Source organism: Spodoptera frugiperda, chromosome 4 (assembly GCF_023101765.2).
Source record: "Spodoptera frugiperda isolate SF20-4 chromosome 4, AGI-APGP_CSIRO_Sfru_2.0, whole genome shotgun sequence".
In the NCBI taxonomy this organism is placed as follows: Eukaryota; Metazoa; Arthropoda; class Insecta; order Lepidoptera; family Noctuidae; genus Spodoptera; species Spodoptera frugiperda.
The window spans coordinates 3,492,985-3,519,398 of NC_064215.1; the positions used below are offsets into that span (position 1 = coordinate 3,492,985).

Consider the following 26,414-nt stretch of genomic DNA (forward strand, 5'->3'; position numbering starts at 1 on the left):
TAGTCATGATTGGATTGGCCTTGGGCAGTTTCCAAAACAATTAAGAGCTTTTTGTTTTTAGTTGCTGATCACGAAAGATTTATTCAAATGTATGTAGTAGTAATAAATAATACTAGAATCTTCATTAAATAATTTAATTAAATAACAACGCTAATATTTACAAAATTGCACAAAGTGATGTTTTTACAACTTAAATAAATTAAAAACTAATTACTTGTCTAAGTTAATTTCAAAGTTACTTCTAGGAAACATTTCACAATGCTACTGAAGTCTCTTCTAGTTTAAAATTCTGAGCATGTATCTGAAGAACTTCTTTACTCTGCGCCTGAAATCGGCTTCTGAGTCTACATCGGCATCATCTCCTGATTCATTATTGTCGTCATTGTCATTACCAGCATCGTTATCGTCATTTTCACTACCGGAATCATCATTTTCTTCTTGGCTTCTCATAGATTCGTCATCACCATCTACTTCTTCTGGTTGCTGTTCGTTTTCGTTCTCACTTTCTTCTTCTTGACTCCTCATTGCGTCTTCTTCTCCTTCAGCGTCCTCGTTAACTTCATCGTCATTATCTTCATCATCTTCTTGGCGCTTCTTAGCTTCTTCTACTTCCTCCTCAGCTTCTTCTTCTTCTTGGCGTTTCCTGACTTCTTCAACGTCATCGACATCATCCTCAAATTCTGCTTGACGTCTGACACGTTTTACTTCATCTACAGCTTCTTCAGCATCTTCAAGCTCTTCTTGGCGTTTCTTAGCTTCTTCTATTTGACCCTCAGTTTCTTCTTCTTCTTCTTGGCGCTTCTTAGCTTCTTCTGCTTCATCCTCATCATCTTCTTCTTCTTCTTCTTCTTGGCGCTTCTTAGCTTCTTCTGCTTCATCCTCATCTTCTTCATCCTCATCTTCTTCTTCTTGGCGCTTCTTAGTTTCTTCTACTTCATCCTCATCCTCATCTTCTTCTTCTTCTTGGCGCTTCTTAGCTTCATCTACTTCATCCTCAGCTTCATCTTCTTCTTCTTGGCGTTTCTTGACTTCTTCTACGTCATCTTCATCATCCTCAAATTCTGCTTGACGTCTTACACGTTTCACTTCATCTACAGATTCTTCAGCGTCTTCAAGCTCTTCTTGGCGTTTCTTAGCTTCTTCTATTTCATCCTCAGCTTCTTCTTCTTGGCGCTTCTTAAGTTCTTCTAGTTCACCTTCAGCTTCTTCTTCTTCCTGGCGCTTCTTGACTTCTTCTACTTCATCCTCAGCTTCTTCTTCTTCTTGGCGTTTCTTCACTTCTTCTACTTCATCTTCAATTTCCTCTTCCTGGCGCTTCTTGACTTCTTCTACTTCATCCTCAGCTTCTTCTTCTTCTTGGCGTTTCTTCACTTCTTCTACTTCATCTTCAATTTCCTCTTCCTGGCGCTTCTTGACTTCTTCTACTTCATCCTCAGCTTCTTCTTCTTCTTGGCGTTTTTTTACTTCTTCTACTTCATCCCAATCTTCTTCTTCTTCATCTTGGCGTTTCTTGACTTCTTCTACTTCATCATCAATTTCCTCTACCTGACGCTTTTTGGCTTCTTCTACTTGACCCTCAACGGCTTCTTCTTCTTCTTCTTGGCGTTTCTTAACTTCTTCTACTTCACCCTCAATTTCTTCTTCTTCTTCTTGACGCTTCTTAACTTCTTCTACTTCACCCTCAATTTCTTCTTCTTCTTCTTGACGCTTCTTAACTTCTTCTACTTCACCCTCAATATCTTCTTCGTCTTCTTGACGCTTCTTTGCTTCCTCTACTTCATCATCAGAATCCTCTTCAAATTCTTCTTCTTGACGCTTTATAACTTCTACTTCTTCAGCCACAGCTTCTTCTTCGTCTTGGCGCATTTTAACTTCTTCTACTTCATCCTCAGCTTCTTCTTCTTGTCTCATCAGTTTCTTAGCTTTCTCAAGTACAACTTCTGATTCTTCAAGGTCTTCTTCTTGGGCTTTAAGGTACTCGCCATTGAATTCTTCATCACCTTCAATGACTCCATCTTCGACAACAACTTCTTCTTCTTGTTTCAAAGTTTTGAAAGCTTTCAGGTAGTTTCTGACGGTGTCTTCTGTCCATTCTTCGCCGGAGCCTTCAGCCTGGAAAGGTACAGCTTCTTGTTCTTCTTCCGGATCTACTTGTTCTGGTTCTTCCTCGGGTTCCGGTTCTGGCTCTGGCTCTGGCTCTGGCTCGGGTTCCGGTTCGGGCTCTGGCTCTGGCTCTGGCTCTGGTTCCGGCTCAGGTTCTGGTTCGATGCAGTGCGCTGGTGCAGGTGACCAGTCACATACCTGGAAAGAGTTTACAAATTCAGTTTTTTTTTTATATTATGTTCCGTAAATACTCTATTATTTTCCTTTACGAATTTTTTTTAGCGAAGTTTATCCCATTTGGTAGGTACAGTCTTTTACGAGTAATCTGCGTATATGTTACGACAGATGCATGTAAATTTTATGATAGCAAATGTATTTTACATCTTACAATTTATATAATAAAGTTCAAATTGAATCTAGAATGTTCGTAGAATATGTAACATTAAGATCGTTTATCATTCGCGTGATGTCCAGAAGTATGTTTATCACAATATTGACATATGACAGCGCGATATGTCGAACTACTGTCCAAATGTTGAGATAAAATATCATATTCGTAAAAGATAAAAAACAATTGGGTGCAACTTTACTCGTAACATAAAATTATGGATATCGAAACATATACTATTTAAAATGAACCATCGTTACTGAATTTAGTAAAACATATATTATTATCTACTGAATTTATGGATACTAATAAATTAAATCCCAAAGAATCTCTGATCAATTCTTTGACATATTTTTTTATACTGTTTCGTGACTTTCAAAAGGCATTGGATCTATATTTTGAAGTAATTTTCATGAATGCCATGACAATGAAAAACAGCTATTTCCTTCCAGTAACCACACTTCTATTTGCTGTAATCTATGTTAATTAAACCCAAGCACTTCTTAAGGTAATTATACTAAATAGAATAGATTGGTAATTCGCCAATCAAGAACAACCCTTACCTGGTCTGGTTCATTGAACCAAGTTCCTGGTGGACATAGCATCAGGTAGGAGTTGCCGGAGTAGCACTGGTAATATTGGAAGCAGCTCTCGATGCAGGCGATCCTCAGGAAGTTCTCCTGGCCACGGCACAGAGTCTCCGGATTTTGTCTCAAATGGATTGAGAGTCCGGAGCTGCTGGCCACGGCCGCCGCGAAGCATAGAAGCCATGTGGCTGCTGGGGAAGGAGGTAAAAGGGCCAATTAGTACTCATCAATTTGGTATTTTTTTCTTTTTTTTTTTTTAAATCGTTGCCCCACATTAGGATCTTCTCCTGTGTCGTGGGTGCGATTACAAACATACAAGTTCACATACACATCACGCCCAGACCCGGAACAACAATCTGTGGATCACACAAAGAGTTGTTCCGTGCAGGAATCGAACCCGCGACACGTTGCACGGCAGCCAGTTGCCCAGCCACCGCGCCAACCGTGCAGTCAAACTGAAAAAAAAAAATCAGATATTATACTAAGACTAGCTTCTGCCCGCGACTTCGTCCACGGAAATTTAAGAAAGTTAGGGTTGTACTACTACTACATTTAGGGGGATGAAAAATAGATGTTGGCCGATTCTCATAGATACCAGATAAGCACAAAAAATTTCATCAAAATCGGTCAAGCCGTTTCGGAGGAGTATGGCAACGAAAACTGTGACACGAGAATTTTATATATTAGATATGTAAACATAGGCGTTGTTGTTGATATTATAGAATAGTGACTATGGATACGTTGTCAGTTTAAATCCTTAGTTATAAGTCAGTACATAACACCAGTAGCCTTGTATTGTGTGGCACTAATACTGACATACCTACTTAGTGACAAGCGCAATTGATTGATATTCATTAGTTTAGCGTTTATTCCAATTAAAGTAGGAATTGCTGTGCGACGTCGCCGCGTCTGCGCACGCTTTTCATGATAAAGAGTCCCTCTGTGATTCGAAACTAGTAGAGCTTCTCTCCATTAATTTACGTGAGTAAACCGTGATTTTATAGTTAAAGTAGAATTTACTAGTTTTTCACAAGCTTAAGGTTTTAATTTTAGTTTAAAGAAAAGTCAAAGCTTCCTAAAATGATTATAAGTAATTTAAAACTTGGTACAGTACCGAAAACTGGGGAAAGATAAACAACGCGCTGCGTAGTACTAATTAAGTAAATATTTAACACAATTTCAACATTGTTTCTAAACTAACGAAACTTATTTCAATTGTGAAATATTCAGAAAGAATATCTCTTACATTTTAAAAACCTCTAAAATAAAATATTAAAAAAACCTTACATTAAAAATATAATGAAAAATGTGCAACAACTACTTATTTTTTAACTCTCAACTTTTCATAATTGACGTCGTGAGTAGAAAATATCTCTATTCTTTTCGTATCTGTCGAAGATTTACGAATAAGGCCCACGTTTATTCCCATCCCTTCATTATCCCTTCTATTCGAACCAATTCTTTCGTAACTTAATTGATTTGGATAATTTTATCAACGATCTTATAAATCTTTAAAACACAGGAAATTGTATACGTATCATCTCTCTATATACCTATATATATTATATTATGTAATATAACTTGTCTCTTTAAGAACGAAATTAGAAAAACTGCTGCAACTATAATAGATAGAATTTGTAATGACAAGCTGAAATTGCGATGGCCAAAAGCAGATAAAAATCAACAACAATGTTTCGAAAAAATTAACATCTCGGGAAGTAAATATATAGGGAAACATAAATTATACTTATGAAGAGTAAACTTTGCTTATGTCAAAAATCTAGTTTCCATTATTTTTTTTTTATCTAAAACTAGACGTTTGACCACGATCTAACCACTTCATCTCCTTTTTTACGAAAGAACCAACACCTTATCATTTTTCACCTAGGAATTAGATCCAAATATTGCGTAACAATCCATCACTTATGAGCTTAGTACTAGTTAGCATTAACTTTATAGAATAATTTTATTAGCACATAAATTAACAATTCTTAACAAATTAAAAAGACAACTAGTCAAATCTATGCAAATTTAAGGACACACTTTGTAAAGAAAAAAAATATCAATATAAGTACTTACTGTTCATTTTGACCGCACTGTCTCGTTACCGTTGCGATCCGTAACAAAAGTAAGATAAACAGGGTAAACCCTTCAATTTTATCGTGAACATATCAGAAGCACTGATAACAATACTCGATACAGCAAGATACAGAACTCAGATAGTGTCCATCAAACGTTATCCGAACTAAAGCCGGGATGCTGCCGACACGACTAAAGATTAAATAAATCGCAATAATTTAAATTATCCCCTCTTTGTTTATTGAACACAGAATTTTGTAGCGCGACCAAAACAATTAGTTCTTTGGTATGTGCAGCTATTGAACCTAGGTATTTAATTCTCAAATAGAGCAGGCGACTATTGTTTTTTTTTATTACTGGATACTATTGAAGTTTCCAATAATTCTAAAACCATGCTTGGTGTATTGAATGTACCTAATTCATTACTTAGTAATGCATTCATAGTTGGAGCTGCCGCTGGTCACTGCTCACTGCACACTGGGAAGCGCAGTGTAGGACATCCACCATATAGTGTCTTCATTACGGTACTGCCCAGTTTTATTACAACTACCGTGTCTCTAGCGCGCAGCTTAGAACAAACAAATAATGCACGTTCTTTGTCGCAGCAATACGATATGAGCGGCAGGGACACGGATATATGCGTCGCATATAGGTATGAAACACAGGTGGTTAATGGAAAAAGCATAGTCACATTAAGTACAACGGATACACAATATACATCCAATAACTCATCTTCATTAAAACTTCACATTAAAAAATTACCAACCAATATGTTCCAAACCTACTCCAGCAAGTAATACGTTAGAAAATAAGGCCACAAAAGAACATAGCCAGGCCACTGTTGATGTTGGTTCGCCGATATTTTCCCTCTGAATATGCGCAAAAATTCTAATAAAACACAAAATTCTTATTATCTTTTCATCTTCTTGTTAAACTAAACGCCTTTGTACCTCATTCTGCTTGAACAGCGTTATTTCTGATCTGAATATTTACGAGCTAGGAGTAATTATTATATGGGCAACGTGTTTGAAGTAGATCGGGGCGGTTTGTTGTTCCTTGCATACGTTTTATGAATATTTCAGTAATATTGTGTTGTGTTATGCTTCAAAATTGCTGTTGAACCATTATTGGCGTTTATTTTAGTAGTATGTTGTGTTAGAAGTTTGCTGAAATATGAAACTACAGCTACTAACTGAATGCTTTTTATTATGAGAGGAGTTGTTAGGCAGAAGAGCGCATTCTAAATGTTGCACCCACTCTAGATGGACTGCACGGTTGCAATTATGGCAAACGCTTCTTTTGTAGACGACACCCATAATGCGGCCTCTAAAGGGTTTCCAGATCCAGACTGATCATTTCCTAGACATTTCTAGGGCGACAAACGAAATCTGTTTTGGTGTCACATCCGAGACCAAACTACACAAGAAGGAATTAAGTAGGTACCTAGAACTCACCCTTCCCGCCCCTCAACTCACGCAGCGCGACTTGCGAGCACGTTACAACGTTTGGTTTGACTTTTGCAGCCGTAGTTTTGTATTTTTATGAGAAAAAAAAAACTAGTATTTTTTTCATTACTACTGGACACGAGACAGCACACAACATTCCACAATTCCGACCATCTGGGAACCCTAGTTGCTGGTGATGATGAGGTTTGTCAAAAGTAGATCATCATCAGAAAAATCAACCTACTATTACTACACACAAACTGGGTACCAAGTAAGTAAAAAAATCGCAACAGTAAGACCATACTCTAAACAAATCGCACGTATTATCTAAAATCTAGCCGAGTGCTGTGTGCGACGTCTGTATGACCTTCTGTTCGTGTCACGCGAATGCATGCGCGAGTGATAGATGAATGAAAAATTGCTTGTTTTCTAGAAATTATGATAATTTTCAAGGTTGATCCGTTGTTATGGGGATGTATAAGGCTGCTGATACTTTTCTCTTAATAAAAATCTAATATAGGTATAGTTTTTCAACGTTGGGACACTAGGTTTTCTCCCGTGTCGTGGTTTGCGATAACAAACATACAATTTCATCAACACATGACACCCTAATCCGAAGTAATAACACTGGTCAACAAAATAATAATATTTTTTTTGCCGTTGCTCAAATGTGGTATTTTTTCATACCTTGGTATGCAACTACTATAAATATGTTCGTAAAAAAAAATTTAAACACCCATTTTTTTCATAAAATACATTTGTTAAGCAGTAACCAAAAATTACTGACGTTCGTAAATATTTTTTAAAAAGAATTTATTCTGAGAATGTTTTTGTTCTTTTTGCTTGCCTCTTGTAATTATAAGACAGATGATCTTGTTTTAGTGTCCAACAAAAATCTGCAAGCATTCTCGGCGACCACTTTCCTTGGTATCTTCTTTCCATCGCCATGATGTCTTGATGGAATCTTTCCCCTTGCTCATCGCTTACTGCATCCAAATTTTCGAGGAAAAAATCTAGATGGGGATGAAGGATATGTATCTTTAAAGATATATTACATCCTAAATCTTGTAGAAGCTTAGAAACTATCTCCTTATAGTTCGCAGACTTTGTGTTTCCCAAAAAATTCTTTGACACTTTTTCCTGTGGTGGAGGTTGCGGCAGTGGACAGTTTTCGGTATGAAGAAGCGGTTTAATTACTGATTCCACATCAGGGTATACAATTTTATCTCTCGTTTTGTAGGAATGTCCTTTAAGTTTCGTTAAACAGAAATAACAATCAGTAATTTGATCTTTTTGTCCTCTTCAAAGTGTAGGTTTAGAAAAAGGCATTGCTAGGTGGGTAGCTTTAAACCATCTCCTTAAATAACGAACACATCTTAAACAAAATAACTCAGAGCCCAACTTTTTTAATAGTTTCAGGAATTTTGAAACCAAAATACAAATTGTAGTAAATGTTATTAAGTAATGGTGTAGGTCGTTCTCGATTAGAACTTGAAGTAAACTTTCCACAAATAGAACAAATGAGGTCCGGTGAATATAAGCACTTTCGATTTATATTGTACTTCTACATTTTCTTTTAAACTGAAACTTATCAGAAAAATAACAGAAAAAAGCTAGTCACAATTTCAATAAACAGTTGAAAAAACACTGGAAATCGAACGTCGTCTAGTGTTGAATAGCGATATAATGCGATAAAAAACTAAGAATAACATACACTAAATGTGCACAAATGTGAGGGTATATCGTGTCCTTACAAATATCAGTTTTGTTTTTGTTAGAATGGCCAACCACAATACTTATTATCGATAGACCGTCAAAATTTTTCAAATTCAAAGTATATCGTTTATTTAGATATTTCGATGTAATAGATTGTTTTTATTATTATTTTTTAAATATTTATATATGAGAGATACCGAAAATACATAAATTAATTAACGGCAAAAAATCATGTTGACCAGTGTAATTTGTATCACACAAAGAGTTGATACGTGCGGGAATCGAGACCGTTAACTATTGCATGGCAATCAGAGTTGCTCAGCCACTGCGTCAACCGTGCAGTCATTTGAATAAAGTAAGTGATACCGAAAAATATGTATTGAAAAGTTAGGAATCGAACCCGCTATCCGTTGTACGGCAGCCAGTTGCCAAGCCACTCAACCGTATCATTTTCATTAAGTGGTGGCGAAAATAATGTATTGAAAAGAAAAAAATATGTTTTCTATACCTAATCTAAATCTATCTAGATCTAGAATCTAGGATAATTTCTTTAATTCGAAGACTATTTAGGATAATTAACGTGTTTCTTGTTACATAGAAAATGTTGTAGGCAGATATTTAGCAGTTTATAATTTAGTAGACCAAAGCAACACGTAATCGAACACTTAGTCTGGAACTTGTGATTGAAATTCTAATTTGGGATTTAGAATTAGGTAGAAATTAAGGAATTCGTTATAAGTATAAATGGAGTCTGGTATTGTAGTATTGTTCCCGGTATTTGGTATTAGACTCGGGTCATATTTAATGAGACTGGTTGAAAATAGGTGAAAATAAATTGTAATTATAACACCTCTATACATAATAAGGTACCTAATAATTTGCTATGAGCTTATGTTCAGTTGTAGTTTCATATAGAGATTGTCCACGGTAATTAAGTCTAAGTCATAGTCAAAATGATTTATTTCAAATAGACCAGGAAAGCACTTTTGTACGTCAAAGGAAATATTATACCTAATATAAAAAAATATGTCTCAAAATTATTTATTTTAAATAGGCCAGAGACACTTTGAACTTCAAAAGCAAATATTGTCAAAAATGTCTGTCTATCGGTCAGTTCTCTAGTGAAGCTATTTGCTCGTTCCAAATAGATTTTCCAATAACTCTTTTTAAAGTCTAATTTAAAAAAAGAACAATAAATCTTAGAATCAAGATTATCTTAACAATAGGTACGCACTTAGGTATATATAGGATTATCTAGTTACCAATACCTTGTTGTATCGATAGTTAAAACACAAGTAGCTTCAGTACGCATGACCCGCGGGGTTTTTCAGTAAAAGGCTTGTTCTATGACATAAAATAATCGGATAAACTGTTATTATGTTATCGGCTTACTCACGTACTGTTTTGACGAGGAACTCGACTAGTTTCAAGCCATGCTAGAGGCTCATATTCATGAGCAGCATTCCGCGACACACGACGCGGCGATTGTCGCGCTGCTACTGGCGATTCGAGGATCGCGCCCATCGCGCCCTCTGTCTGGAATCGCGCGCACTATCTGGCGCGCGCGACGATGTTGGCTCGTTAGACTCGTTCGCCGGCGGCTGCGCAGGTGTTAGATTCGATTCTCGGGTCGGCGCAAAAACGGTGCTACATACCGCGCTCACTGTGTCACACTCCAGACCCGCAACATTGTAGGCTGACGCAGATTGTAGACTCGGCTTCCAGGCAGGTGGTAATGCCACCTGCCACCGTCTCTGTTAAAGTTGGGACGGCGACTTATTTCGATGGCCTCACGTACTTTCCGCGGTACAAAGTATTTCTCCCTCGCTAGTACGGAGACCTTGTCGAAGCGAAGGAAGTGAGCCGTGCCCGCGCTACAAGCATGCTCGGCTACTGCCGATGTATGGGTGTCCCTGTTCTTCACACTGCGTATGTGTTCTTTGAGTCTGGTTGTGATGTTGCGGCGAGTTTCCCCGATGTAACTCGAGCCACAGTCGCACGGTATCATGTATACCCCGGGAACTGCCAGTGGATCCTTATCCTTAGGCGAGCGTAGTAAGTTCCGTAATTGACCGGGTGGGCGGAAGATCGTCCTGATGCTGTATCTTCGGCGTAACAGGTGTCCGATGGTGTCGGTTACTCCTTTCACATAGGGTAAGAATGCTGGAGTCCGCTCCGCAACTGCCGGTCGTCTTTTACATGATGAACTCGCCAGTCGAGTACATTGACGCCAGTTGTATCCATTTGTTTCCAGTACCCGTCTAAGGTGGTTAAGTTCCGCGTCAATGTACTGGGGATCACACAGGTTCAGTGCCCGGTTGATTAACGTACGGGGAACAGAGGCAAGGTGGGAGGGATGATGGTGATGAGAGTCGGCTCGTAGGTACCGGTCCGTGTGTGTCGGTTTACGGTAAACCGTGTGTGACAGGCGGCCGTCTGTTTCACGCCTCACGAGCACGTCCAAGTCTACAATCTGCGTCAGCCTACAATGTTGCGGGTCTGGAGTGTGACACAGTGAGCGCGGTATGTAGCACCGTTTTTGCGCCGACCCGAGAATCGAATCTAACACCTGCGCAGCCGCCGGCGAACGAGTCTAACGAGCCAACATCGTCGCGCGCGCCAGATAGTGCGCGCGACTCCAGACAGAGGGCGCGATGGGCGCGATCCTCGAATCGCCAGTAGCAGCGCGACAATCGCCGCGTCGTGTGTCGCGGAATGCTGCTCATGAATATGAGCCTCTAGCATGGCTTGAAACTAGTCGAGTTCCTCGTCAAAACAGTACGTGAGTAAGCCGATAACATAATAATTAATTTAGTATGTCTCACGAAAGTTACAATAAAATAACGGATAAACTGTATTTCGTACCATTTCATAATATGACAAAATCTACATGCTTATCAAGTAGTGTGAATAAAGTAGACGGGATTAAATACGAATTGAATTAATAGAGATTTTCAGGTTAATAAAGATATACGCAGTGACAGTAGGGTATAAGTACAATACGCTGCGGACTACCCAGCGGGTTACCGGAGCTCCAGTTTGAGGAGCAGGAGTAGCAACAGGGTGACTTTTAGAGTCTTACACTACCTCTCGCCTAACCCAAGGCGGGAGAAGTCATTGGATGTTTCCCCCCCCCCCCCCAAAAAACAGAAAAAGAAGTAGTGGTAATGAGTGTATTTTATACCCTACAATACACTCATTACCACTACTTCTTTTTCTGTGGATATAGCAAGATCCGACTTACGAACAACCTCATTTGATAGGGACCAAACAACAGCACCGTCTTCTTAAACTTCTGACAAATATATTATAGGTACTCTGCTCTCCTGCCCTCATCATAATTTCCTCAATTTTGAGCAAACAATGAAACCTACAAACAACGTTTGTGTTGATAGCGCAATAACAACGAGAACATCGTCTCATCACGTCTGTCGCATAAACTTTAAATAAAATGGCTACACATCGCGAGTATGCATTTCAAATGCAACTCTTTTGTCATATATATTCTTGACCATATTGAAAACTTTGTTGAAATATTGTCATAAGGTATATTTTGCGTTGACGCCACTGTATTTCAGATGGTGTAAACTTTGAGGATGATTGCATAGTGACGGGTTAGATGACTTTGAACCGTATGTCTTTTTATGTATTGTTTGTACACGGTAAATAACATGTTTGGTTTGGTCTAAATCTTGAACTGCAAGGAGATTTTTATCCCCGGTCTATTTGAAATATTTTACTATCACTTTGGCTTTGTATCATCTCAGTCTATAATTTTTTTTATATAAAGGTTTCGATATATTTGCAAGAACTAGATATTAATACATACATAACCTCACGCCTGTGTCCGATGAGGTCAAAAAGCAGGGGTAGAAACGGTGTGGTTTTTCATCGGTAAGAGTCTGACGAAGTCATTAGATGCCCCTCAAAAAAAATAGGTAGGTAGGTACATACCAACATGTACGTCACAATTCCTCATAAAACATAATTATATCAAGTTCGAATAACTACGTAACAACGGAGATCTGTAGGCTGATAAATTAAACTCATAGATACAATTAAATGATTTAGTTTAGTTAAAGTTCTTGCTGAAGTCTACTCCGTCTGTTAAAGCAACTGGCTTATATATCTAACCCTTACTGTACTACCTACTGCTACAAACTCAAAAGATTTGATGAATCTTTGTAACTCAATTAAAGCACCAACACTCGTCCTATAGTTTTTATATTTGGCATTCAGATGGGCAGTAAAGAGAAATCATCTACCGTACCCTTACTACAAGTTTGTTTTACGTTTAAAGTAATCGAAACAAGAGCGCGTTCAGCGCTCTGATTGGCCGGCTCTAATAAACCAACCATTACTAAGGATACTGAACGCCTAACGGGCTCAGATTGTCCGGCTCGAATTAAGCATCCAATCAGAGAGCCGAACGCGCTCTCGTTAAACAATCTCATACTAAGCTCTCGTTACTCTTCTGGTAAACACCGATAGAGACTACACAATTGACAGGCACCGGCCAACAATGCTCTCTGTCAGTTGTAAGTTTACATAACTTACAGTTCCTGGTCACATTATTAGACGCACTCTTGTTTTTTAAACATTTAGGGCCTATGCACGCTACGTTTTTTAAACGAGCCGTCAACGCGCGTTTGTAGCGATACAGACACGATACACACGCAAGTTAGACGCAGCCTGTAGACCTTTGCACACCTGACGCGATGCAAACGCGCGTGAGTAGCGATTCAGACGCGCGTATGTAGCGATTCAAACGCGCGTGTGTATTATTTCCAAAACGCGCGTCGCCAGCACGTTTAAAAAACGTGGTTCGCATAGGCCCTTAGGTAGCCCACCATTCAACAGTGGAATAGCACAACAATAACTTTCAAAACAGTCCAAAGTAGTCTAGTCTTCCTAAAAATTAACAAATTCTATGAAATAACAAAACTTTCCTCAATTTAAAGTTAAATTCAATCAACTTAATATTCCTTGGTTTACTGGAGTGACATCGAATCATGATAGACTACGTACTAAGTATCTATTGATCGCTAAAATTGATATTTTGAATCAATCAATCAGATTTTATCTCAGTTAATATTGAATCGAGTCAATATAATTTTATTATGATAAGTTTTAGATGAGAATGATTGGAATAACATTAGGCTGGCACCGTACGCATCGGACGCATCGCACGCAACGGATTTTAGTTTATCCTATATAGAAACTCATACAACTGCGTCCACTGATCCGCATCATACGGACCGCATCATCGGCAATCCCTACATGCGATGCGTACTGATAACGGCACTGAGGTATAGGCAGCAGTACTCCAATCATATTTTACATGGACCATGAATTAAACTCCAAAAAATTCTTCACAGGTACCCATCTAGAAACAACAACACAATGTCATGCCTTTTTATCTCCGAAGGGTAGGCAGAGGAGCACATTACGGTACGCAATGCCACTACACAATGTACACCCACTTTTCACCATTTGTCATATAAGTTCCATGTAATGTGTGTGGGTGAGCCTGTTGCCATATACTGGGCACAATTCCGGACTCCGTGCTACTACTGAGAATTTTTAAATCTTTGAAAAAGCCCAATAATACTTTGCCCTATCCGGGAATTGAACCCGAGACTTCTTGTCCAACCAACGAGGCAGTCTAGAAATAAACCGCAAGAAATGTAATTTAACGTTGAAATTAAAAGGCATACACAGCTATGAGACCAATTAAACTACATTTAACTGTCTTAAAATACATAATTCTTTAAATAAATATTAATATCACAACCACAACTCCCAAGATAACAAGCGAAACAATACCCAAATGCATTGAAAATAAGACACAATATGTTTACTAAAGATTTCTGTTGTCTGCCTGACGTTGGGGGTGCCATTAATTCAAGAGATGTGTCGCCCATTAATGTCCCGGAGACTACCAGGCTATGTTACGTCGATGTCAAATAAAATGTCAATATTACCGACTGAGAACGTAAATACTTCAGATTTTTTTGCGAACATTCAATGTTTTTTTAAATAACATATATCACTGTTTTTTTTTTTTTGAGGTGTCGAGGAGGAAAATCATCCAATGACTTCTCCCGCGGTGGGCGAGGCGAGAGGGAGTGTCAGACTCTTACTGACTAAAAACCACCCCGTTCCTTCTCCTGCTTTTTGAGCCGGAGCCCCGGTAAGCCCGTTAGGTAGTCCGCAGCTCCGGATCAGGCATCAGCCCTACTGGGCCCCATCTGTGGTTGTCTGATGGTTCTTTAAGGCGCGCGCAGAACGCGACTAACTACTACTACTACTTAGCCAACCCAGATCCAGTAGAAACACAAAACAGGAGTCTACTTGGATATGTGACACATTTCCGGCCTAAAATCATTTGTCGTCAATGATATAACCTTTTATATCAGCTTACAGCTTATCAATAGTTCTGACATTACTTTTTATGAATCAGATTATTGTGTGTAGGTAAATAAACCACTTTACACGATACTCGGAAGTATGTCATGAATTTGGAATTTTAGTGATATTATATACTTAGACATCTAAGTGACGAAATAGGAAATGAGAGTTTTGGTATAATATTTTATAAATACTTATACATAATCATAGTATGTATAGACTTTCCTGTTATTGTAAGAATGTTTACTGTTATGTTGAGTAGTTGGGATCGTAACTGTAGTAGAATCTCCAACCAGTAGCACAGCGTTTTAATTTAAATACTTTTTAATACCTTTCGTTATTCAGGTTTCGTCCATGCTCTCAACATGCCTAAGCCTTAAAATTTATCACCACAATGTCCAAGTTTCAATGGTGACCGTTTGCCAGTATCATCAGCCGAGCTGAAACCTTTGTTTTACCGATAGTAGAGTAAATCTGCTTCTGATTAGACTGCACGTTTGGCGCGGTGGCTGGGCAACCGGGAGTCGTGCTATGTGTATTGTGATCCACAAATTGGTGTTTCGCTTCTAGGTGTCATGTTTATGTGAAGTTGTATGTTTGTAAACGCACCCACGACTCAATAACCCACGACAAAATCCCCTGGGTTTTTCTTCTCTGTCTGTTTCTGTGTGTGTGAAAAAAAAGTGTGTTGAATTGATATAAACAAAAAACACCTTGACAGTGACATTAAAACATAACTAACCTTTACCTTACTTCAAACGGGTTAGAGTACAAGGCCAACCTACCCCCTTCTCGGAATAAACAAGTACAACGTTGGTAAACCGTAAACTGTGAAAGTAGGTAAACTTTGACTTAATTCTAACACCTCAACAAAGAGGTACACTTACACAATTCCAAGAAACGCTACTATTACCGTAACTTCTTATTTTCTAAGAAAAATCCCCGACACAAACAGTCAAACACGTTTTACAGCTTGTGTTCCTGTAAACCGACTTCAAAAAATTGAGGTTCTCATTTTGACTTGTATTTCGCGTTTCGCTGAATCGATTTTGATGCGGTTTTCTGTATAGTTATTTCAGACTTAGGAGTAGGTTTTAAATGTAAGTTCAGGTTTTAGGTTTAATCTCGACCTAAATATTGGAAGTTCACAACATAAATAACTTACTTTAAAGTTCATATAACATGCGTGGTTTTAAGAAATTGTGAAACTTGATTTTTCTGCTATTAAAGTAATTAAACATCTATCCCGAATTTTTTGTAGAGCTTCGTCGCTATATCTAGTGTTTTTAGATAATTTCCTGAGAAATGTAAGTCAGATTTTTCTTTATTTAAGTCTGTATTTCACATCATCAAATAGTTACTCTCTATCCACGGAAAATTATTCACTACGAGTTCGGATGCTTTTCCCACTAGAAATCTGTTATGCTACGTTGCTGTGGATGCGTTTGGCTTCTACCAATAATATTCATTGGTAACATAGCTTACCAGGAATAGGGGTCAACTAAGTGCTTTTTATATGGAAATATGCGTGCTACGTATACGTATAGAGAAGCAATAGCTTCTCTACTATCAATACATCGCATACTCGAGCGGCGCATCTTCCTTGCACAGCTAAATAGCTTAGTATCAGTGGAAACGGTCACGTTTCACAGCTTAGCTATTACATCTTCGTAGCATAGCTACACTACACATGTTTTGGTGGAAAAGCGCCCTTATATTGAACTTTTAAAGTCAATAACCAAAACATTAACAGTAAAAGGTTAATATATTTTAACAGAAGAAATCCGTAGAAATATAAATTCACGTTGCTCTAGAGTACAAGTTTCATTTCGATTCAAAGAACTATAAATCGCATAATTAAAAATTATTCTTGTCTGATTGCGGGGTTATGCAATAGTAAGTTCAACCCCCTGGCGGCTTTTCTAAGTCCTCTCAAGAAAAACTGAGGGCGAAGCTTGTATTTTTATAAATTCCACTATAATTAATACAGCTGGCGCCGCCTGCAACATTTCTTGTTCACTGATATTTCAGTCATTGTTTATACAAACTAGTAAACTACGTACTGTTTATATTTTCTCGCGTAGGCCGTCGATTGGTTTAGTGTGTGGGTACCGATTAAATATTCTCTAAATACAATAACTAACTTTTCCAATTAAACTTTTGCAAATGTCAAAATTTTGTTCGTGTAAAAATATCAACGTTTCACCTTTCAGGTGGTATGAGATAGGATACCTACCTAGATCCTTCATATTTATACAAATATTTTTAGTTATTAATAACGTTTCTGTAGCCATGCTCAAGATGTTCACGTATCTAAGATACATAATAAACTAAGATTATTTAGACAACACTGATTAACTGTGTAGGAAAATATCGTGAGGAAATCTGGGCTTATAATTTTTAATCATAATTTTGGGATAGCCAACCCGCATTGAGCAAGCGTGGTGATTAATGCTCAAACCTTCTCTATGTGAGAAGAGGATTTGGTCAGCAGTGGCCCCTGCCACTGCTGCATGGACACATAGGCTGTTGATGTGTTTACGTATCGAGAGGTCTGGCTGGACAATCACCATTTTAACCAACTGTTGGGTATAGGCCTCCCCATTTTTATTGTACTTCTCATCCATCCGTTTCCATTTTGAACCGAATTTAAAAATGAAGGAAGTTACTGTTTTTAGTGATAATATCTTTCATAGCTACTTAATGACAAACAAACAAACTAAATGTATTTGCAACATTAACACCGCGTTTCTAGCAGCCATACAAAATGAAATCGAAAATTGTGTTAAAGTTGGTCGTTCGCGAGTCGTTAAGTTCATTATTTGTTTCAGTGACTTATTTCAGCACGATTGAAGTTTGCCATCAAACCTAGAGTTGGCTTCGTGAACGACTTTAGCTCTAATGATTGATTATAGTGTAAAATTGAGATTTACTATATAAGCGGCCATCCTAGTTTTTGACCGGTGGTTTTCCCAAACTTGCCAGGTTATTCGATTTCTCATGTCAAACCATTTGGTTTGTGTCACCTGATAATAACAAAGATGATAAAACACATCTAAATTAGTTCTGTTCCAGGTTCCAACATAATTTTGGACGCATATAACTATATTCATAAATATAACTTATTAGTTATAGCTAGCAATCATTTTTCACATATAGGTATATTCATAACTACATATACATTGCATTACAAGTTAAATTAAATCTACTAACTTATTCAAATTAAATTATTAAATACCTAAAAAAGGAATAAAAACTAACTTAAAACTAACATAAAGAAAAAAAAATAAAAGGAAAAAGAAAATTAGGCGGCGTTAGGCATCGAAGTACTCGTCCACATCGCTGTCACCGGGGAAAATAAAATGTAGTAAAAAGTGTTTCATTTCACATATACGTAGGTAAGTGTCTGTACAACATTAGTAGGGATATTGCAAGATGTTCAACCCATTCTATTAGAGTTGTCACAGTGGAGAGCAGTTCTGAGAACAATAGTCTAGGATTTAGGTCGAGATTACAAGACACAGCACAATAAGGTAGTGTTTGCATTCAGTATGCACACACAGATGCGACTCATTTTCGTTACTCTGCAAATTAATGCCCGAATACTGAAATGCTACTCAATTTTAAGTTGTACTTAAATATCGTGCTTTCTCTGTCATTTTATAAATAAATGATAGGGACAGAACTAGTTTTGAGAGCGTCTTAAAATTTAAAATGTTTAAAATTGAGTAGCGTTTGAGTATTCGGACATAAGACAAGATAGGCAACGTGACGTCACATTTATGATGATACTCGAAATGATATTACCGTCATCGTCCTCTAATTACGTGGCAGTCCACGGCTGGGTTTTGGTTCGGTTTGGGTTTGGGTTACCAAACCTAACCGAAACCTAACCCAAACCTAACCCAAACCTAACCCAAACCTAACCCAAACCTAACCCAAACCTAACCCAAACCTAACCCAAACCTAACCCAAACCTAACCCAAACCTAACCCAAACCTAACCCAAACCTAACCCAAACCTAACCCAAACCTAACCCAAACCTAACCCAAACCTATATTATTAATAGGTACCTGATATAAAAAAGAGCGCGGTGGCATAGGTATGTCTGACCCAAACCTAAGTTTATTTAAAAAAACACCTAACCCATACCTAACCCAAACCGGTAACGCAAACCTAACCCAAGCCTAACCCAAACCTAACCCAGAACCTAACCCAAACCTAACCCAAACCTAACCCAAACCTAACCCAAACCTAACCCAAACCTAACCCAAACCTAACCCAAACCTAACCCAAACCTAACCCAAACCTAACCCAAAGCTAACCCAAACCTAACCCATTCTTCACATTCACACGGGTTCTGGTTTACCACAGACCGCTGTTGCTGCTGTCCGGTCTCTGTCAAATTTGTAGACTCTAATACACGCTACATACCTTATGATTTAACTGTACAGTTAAAAGTGAGTGCTGTATAACGATTTTCAGTACAGAACAGCACGGCTAAAATTACATTTACAGTTGAATTGTAATATACATATGTATAGCGTGTATTTAGTCTAATAGCACCGCGCGGGAAGTGTAGAGGTGCTATCACACGACAAATGATAAATAGAATTGAATAAAATGTAATTATTATTAAATGTACTACTTATCTAAAAGAGTAAACACGAAGTGTTCTAGCTCCTTCTTGCTTTATGAGTCTACACTAAAGTTTAAAATGAACTAAATGATTGAGAAATTAATTTCATTTAATTGCATTCTTGATCTTCCTGTTGTACTGCATTTCTTATAATTCTATTATATTAAGTTTCGAAGATAAAAAAAAAAAACACAATATTACTTAGTTTCAAACTGTGGTAATGAGGAAATCATAAATATTAAATAAATTTGAAGTTGTTTGGAACCAAATTTTTCCAACAATACGTTCTTAAGTTTTGTAAATGACAGATTGGTAATTGATTCTAATATTAGAACTTAAGACGGGATATTTACCATGTTTATTTATGTTAGAGTTTCGAAAATTTCGGCATTGTTGCAAGCGCCGTGATCACGGATGAACTTTCATCAAAATAAACATGGTAAATATCCCGTCTTAAGTTCTAATATTAGTGTTAGTGACCATGTCAGTTTAAAAACTTATATCAGTTATTGATTGTAGAACAGTTTTTTGACAACAGATATTTTGCGCTTCCCGTAAAGTGTCACGCATTACGTTAGAGGCAAATTCAGTTATGACATCTCTTCTTTGTATTTGCTTCATGAGGCAGTCCGTCTGATGACTCAATGATTGAAACCTGCGTAACCTTTACATTGAAATAAAAAAGGAGGTCTTATGTAATTTCAGTCACCTGTAACAAGTTTACATTGAGAACAGACTGTTCATTGGAGTTTACTTAAATACTTCACAGTACGGTGGGCAGACTTTGAGAAATAATTTCAAAATCCTATAAATTTTCTTGGAAAACACTTCGTTCCTGTTAATTATTCGACCCCGGTTTTACTAACGCTCACTTTCATTGTAATTTTTACTTTTCAAACAAAAATACTTGATGCTGAAGTTCCAAGCACCTTTCAGTGGCACGATGAAAAGATTCCTGAAATATCTTTAATTTGAATATTCATTCTTTCAAACAATTGATGCATGAGATTTTTTTATTTTCAGTTGGTATTTCTGGTAAAGGTTTGAATGTCGTAGCTTCGCAAAGTGTATTAGTATGAGTTTGCTTTACGTTTAATTGTTGGTTTATTCGCGTCAGCCAATCAGAGCGCGCTCTCGTTTCGATTATTTTAAAAGTAAAGCAAACTCGTACTGTTAAACATGAAGTGTTGTGTTCGATTCCTGGACAAGTGTTATTAATGTTTCTGACTGTGCCAAATGTATTTTTTTACGAAATGTTCACTAGTTTTTCCAGAAGTAATGTTATTTCACATCATCATCACACGGAACTTAAGTATTAGGGCCTATGCACACCACGTTTTTTAAACGCGCCGTCGACGCGCGTTTTGGAAACGCGCGTCGCCGGCGCGTTTTTCTCCTGCAGAGCAGTTTGTTGTCGTTTGTATCGATACAAACGCGCGGCACCGGCGCGTCTGTATCGATACACACGCGCGTTTGCATCGCGTCTGCATCGCTACACAAGCGCGTCAGGTGTGCAAAGGTCTACAGGCTGCGTCTAACTTGCGTGTGTATCGCGTCTGTATCGCTACAAACGCGCGTCGACGGCGCGTTCTAAAAAACATGGTTTGAGCATTTATCATCACGCTTGCTCAATGCGGATTGGCGATTTCATACTTAGAAATAATGAGCCCAGGTCTGTAAGTGGTATCTAAATAATCTTAGAAAGTACGTATAGCTCGGAAAAAGTCACATTAGTAATTGTCGTTGGTAGGTTTAAAATCCGCGACCATACATGAGCAGGGGCCTTAGACCTCTGGGCCACCACGACTCAAAAAATATGTTTTTTAACATTTCAATATCGATAACTCAACAATAGTAACCAAGGTTTGTAATTATATAAAATATGCGAGTTATAACTGAGGGCCAAGTGGAGTGGCGGTGATGAAATTAACGTAATTTTACAAAGGGCGAGTACTGTCGGTTTATTTTGCGAATAACTACGTTTGCTGAACCCTTTGAAGTCCGTTGTTTGTTGCCATCATTGAGACTTAGTTTGGTGCTCTTCGTTAACTTAGAATTTCACAATCTTTGCTGGATTGAATGTTGGTTAACATTTACTATTGGTTATAAATAATATGTATGTTATATCCTTGTAATAGAGTATGAGCGTATTACCATATACCGGGCACAATTCCAGACTCCATACTACTACTGAGAAATTTTCGAAATACCGAAAAAAACTTTGCCGACAAGGGAATCAAACCCGAGACCCCTTGCCCGGCAGTCGGACTTGCGACCACTCGATCAACGAGGCAGTCTAGACAGGTTATAAGGAATAGTATTTTTAAATAATCATTCTTTCTATTTGGCATAAACTTAAAACCTCGATGCGTCTCATGCCTATAAGGAGAATTTATAGTATACTTAGCCATGTGCTGAACACAATTCCAGACTCTAAGATATTGCTGAAAAAAATAAATTAAAAGTAAAACCATAAAACTACCCAACCCTTTATTCAACACTCGTCGGAAAAATAAGTCCCTTTTGAAAATAACTTCCATACACAATATCTTACTTAAACTATTCTAATTTACAAGTACACAAAACCAGGGCACATAGCCTAGTATTTAATGAACGTTTCTCCACAACTAGACTACACTGCAAGGGAACCAAGTTTTTCTTTGTCACCGATACCTTTTGAGACAACTGATAAACTTGTGAAGCTAGACGCTAGATCGATAGCAGATCTGACGGGAGATGAGGTCCATTGCAAGTCTATACAAATGGTTCGCTATTGTTTTTGGTTAACGCAAGAAAAGGGGAATGGAATGGTTTCTCTTAGAGTTGTATATTTATTTTTCCTGAAAGAAAATGCGTCCATAATATTAATGTTCATGAGACGTATCATCAACAGCATACAAGTGGTCACTTCTGACCAAAGCAAAGGCATCTTCTCACATGGAAAAGGTTTGAGCATTGAACACTACTTCTCAGACGGAGTAAGTTTAATTTAAGAGTATTAATCACCACGCTCGTTCAGTTTGAATTGGCGATTTCTAACTCATAATTAGAAATTATAAGCCCAGGTTTCCTTGCGACGTTTTACCTCACCGTTTGTCAGTGGTGTCTAAATAATCTTAGAAAATACATATAATTTGGAAAATGTCACTTTGGTACTTGCCGTTGGTAGGTTTCGAAACCGCGTCCACACGCATGAAAAGCCAGTCTAGTCACAGGTTATATCTAGTCATAGGTAGGCATCGCACGCATCGTACGCATTTCGTATGACGTCATCGGTACGCATCGCAGTTGTATGAGTTTCTATACAAGACAAACTAAAATCCGTTGCGTGCGATGCCTACGACGGGGGCATGTGGACGCGTACCTTTAAACCTCCGGACCACCCCTACATGACACAAATGAGATCAATCACCGAGGTCCAATAAAATCAATTGCAGTTTAAATGAAAGTTACAATTTGAATAGTTGACTGTCGAAGCAATGTCCAATATGGCGGATTGTGGGCGCCTCAGCAATCTAATTAGGAAGTTTTTCACAGATTTATAACGAATGGAGAACGCACTTTATGATTGATGGTACATGACTAAAATATTAACTTTTTGAAAATAAAATCTGTATTTCGCACAAAAATCAAGAGTCCAGAATAGATATACAATACATTCACATTTTTTAAGAGCTATAATGATGAATATGCTTAAAAGGAATACCGACACCTAGCATCTTAAAGTGACCCGGAGCTGCGGACTGCCTAGCAGGTTACAGAGACTCCGGATCGAAAGGCAAGAGTAGGAACGGGGTGGTTTTTAGTCAGTAAGAGTCTGACACTCCCTCTCGCCCCGTACAAGGCGGGAGAAGTCATTGGATCATTTTCCCCCCATAGAAAAAAAGCGTCCTAATGTGGTTCGGGAACCAAATATCTATTATTTAACATAATAAAAACATTGCTTCTTTTTATTTATAGTAGATTTTTTATACTTCAGGCGTATACATCAAAGCGCGAGCAGCGTTCATGCGGGTACTCCATTTACTCATCAATCTGTGTTTATTACCTCAGTGCTTACGGTCGTCGAGTACCGTTTAGCACAGAATGCACATTGAGCTTGCTTCTTAAGTGAATTGAACATAATTTCTTACGCACTTGAATTTAAATGTAATTTATTGACTTACAGTCGTACCTACAGAAATATTTTAGGTTTCGTCTATAGATACAATCACAATATCTATACTAATAAATAAAGTCGGAACGTCTGTTTGTAATATTGCATAATATAGGTACATACGATACATACACCAACATAATATTTTTTACAATTTTTGTATACATACAAAAATTGTAAAAAATATTATGTCTGTCTGTTTGTTTGTTCTGGCTAACTTCGAAATCGCTGGACCTATTTTGATGGGACTTTAATGGGCAGATAGCCAATGTACTCAGCAGTTACATAGGCTATAAAAGCTGGTATCCTACGCGGACCAAGTCACGGGTAACAGCTAGTCTTTAATATACATAAATAATAAAGTATTAAAAAAAGTTAAAAATTGTTCTTATAGAACTATTATTTAATAATAGTAGTTAATTAACTGCTAAATTGTATACTAAAAATGTGTGCAACACAATTTTAATCCTTTTATTAAAAAAATGCATTTAAGATTAAAAATAAAGAGAACGCTTTTTTATGCAAACGAAATCCAAACGGTCTATTGTAATGGCCGACGAATTTAATACCTTACGTTTTAAATTAATTCTCTATAATTCTTTTTTCAAAAGATCTCCCAACTTTCAATCAACGGACTATCAAAAAGCGCTTTTTAAATCTTAATTAATATCAGGGAACAAAAGTAAATAACTCCTGGATTTTTTTTATTAAGTATATAAGTAAAAGTGTATAACTAATAAAATTACTAAGTGATAAAGTTTTAGATCGCCAACCCGCACTGAGCAAGCGTGGTGATTAATTTTCAAACCGTGCGAGCTGCGGACTGCCTCGCGAGTTACCGGGGTTCCAGCACGAAAAGAGGAGTATGAACGGGGTGTTTTTTAGTCAGTAAGAGTTTGACGCTCCTTCTAACCTCGTTCAAGGTGGGAGAAGTCATTGGACGATATTTCCCCCTCAGAAAAAGAAAAGAAGACTGTTGCTGTATGTATATGTATAGTTTTTAGTAACCTGTAGGCCTTTTAATATTAGTACTTCATTAACTTAATAGATTTTTGAATCTAGAGAACCATTGCTCTTTGCTCGACATGGAAAATCAAACCCTTGCTCAAAAATGAAACTTACAAATTCTATATCAACGAGGCATCGTATCAGAGTCGAGTATCAGAGAGAGAGTCGTATCATCAAAGCCATATAATACTTATTTACTACAAAACAAAAGTTATGTAATAATATTGAATAACAAACTGACCAATTCTAGGAACATCAAGACTTATTGCACACCCACTTCACTGATAGCTGAATCTAGATCTAAGGAATACCTAAATCCCTGTCAGATTGCAAATACCTCACGTTAACCGACACACGTCGATAAATAATCCAAAATATGTACTGTGTTATGAGTATTTGTTTTCCATTATTAACATAAAACAATTCAATTATGTCAATTTTTTTACGGTAAGTATTTTTGTTTGAGTGGGGAAACACATCCTGTGTCTTTTCCCGCCTTGGGTGAGGCGAGAGGGAGTATCAGACTCTTACTGACTAAAACCCACCCCATTTTTACTCCTGCTTTTCAAGTCGGAACCCCGGTAACCAGCTGTTAGGCAGTCCGCAGATACGGGTAAAAAAAATAGACGTATGATGCGCCGCCCATGGATACACGCAACTCCAAAGTCACAAGTGCGTTAAGAATTATTTTCTTTAAGGTTGAAGCCCTATTAGTTTTATTTTTGTATTAGTTCAGGATTACCGTAACATTTTATTTATTTATTATTATAATATTTCATTCATTGTCGTTCTCCGAGACATTTAATGAGTATATAAGTACTAGTAACAATTTTGTTCCAAAAATAATTGCTAAGGCCTGGGTTAAGTACCATAAGTACAATAAAACAAGCTTTTGATTAATCCAAAACTATAGTCTCGTAGGACATATCCATCATATACGATCGTCCACGAGATTAAATTGGCACGAAAAAATATTAAATAACTTAGTACAATCACCATAGCTACAAAATATAGGTATCAAAGTATTGAAGTGCAAGAAACCAAGATAAGCGAGATAAAATATTCGAGATTCATCTGAAGACTACTGTTTTGTTGTACTAGTAACAATAAAATTCCCAAGCAGTTTCACGTGCACTCGTAACGAAGTGATAAGAGAGTGATACATTGATAATGATTATATGTATAAGTATTTTGTCAATGGCGTCGTGTATCTACATATTTTTTGAGGTGTGAAAATCAGTCAACGATTTCTCCCGCCTTGACTGAGGCAAAAGGGGCACACAACTTAGAAAGTACCTAGGTATCCATGAAAGCAAACATCTAGACGATTTAGTATTAACTGTTTAACATTGTTTTTAAATTATGAATAAATAAATAAATATTTTTTTACATTCTTTCACGTTACATTTTCATCATACCAACACTTATCAGCTCATTTATCACCATAACCCTATCCCTTTCCATGGCTGGACGGAAACATGGCCCAATAAGCAATAACCAATAACGTAATACCATGAATCAATGTCTCCCATAACTCTAAAGGTACGCGCGCAGATTTTTCATTTAAAGGAATCAATACGCCAATTCTATTCCCCTTCAATTCTCCACGTGTCTTACAAAGTTTCTATGAGAAAAAAGAATCTTAAATCCACGTGCAATAGAGTGTCGTTTAATTGAGCCGTTTGTTTTCATTGACGATGTCACATCGCGTGCTTCGAGTAAAGTACTTCACATGTTGTAGTGCAGTGAGTAAGGGCTGGCTATGTCAGAGAAATAAGAGAAATGTAAAAAAAAACTAACTTAAATAAACTTTACCTAGTAGGGCTAAAATGTATTGGCCTTTTGTCAAGAGGAATGGGACAAAAGGTGATGTTGGACACAG

At 37.5% G+C, this 26,414-nt stretch overlaps 1 protein-coding gene across 9 annotated transcripts; it reads right to left on the reverse strand.

Annotated features, from left to right (window-relative positions):
- Window positions 1-120: 120 nt before the first annotated feature.
- Window positions 121-5,322, reverse strand: LOC118272712 (golgin subfamily A member 6-like protein 22). 9 transcript variants are annotated; one of them, XM_050707934.1, is made up of 5 exons: window positions 5,158-5,322; window positions 3,055-3,269; window positions 1,687-2,301; window positions 1,546-1,587; window positions 121-1,308 (listed from the first exon to the last, which is right to left on the reverse strand). In XM_050707934.1, the coding sequence occupies exons 1-5, from the start codon at window positions 5,162-5,164 to the stop codon at window positions 277-279; spliced, it is 1,911 nt and encodes a 636-aa protein (XP_050563891.1). In that variant the 5' UTR covers window positions 5,165-5,322; the 3' UTR covers window positions 121-276. The 9 variants fall into 9 exon arrangements, with proteins under 9 accessions (XP_050563891.1, XP_050563889.1, XP_050563890.1 ...); XM_050707932.1 differs by having other exon boundaries at window positions 121-1,401; XM_050707933.1 differs by having other exon boundaries at window positions 1,636-2,301.
- Between the last annotated feature and the right edge of the window lie 21,092 nt (window positions 5,323-26,414).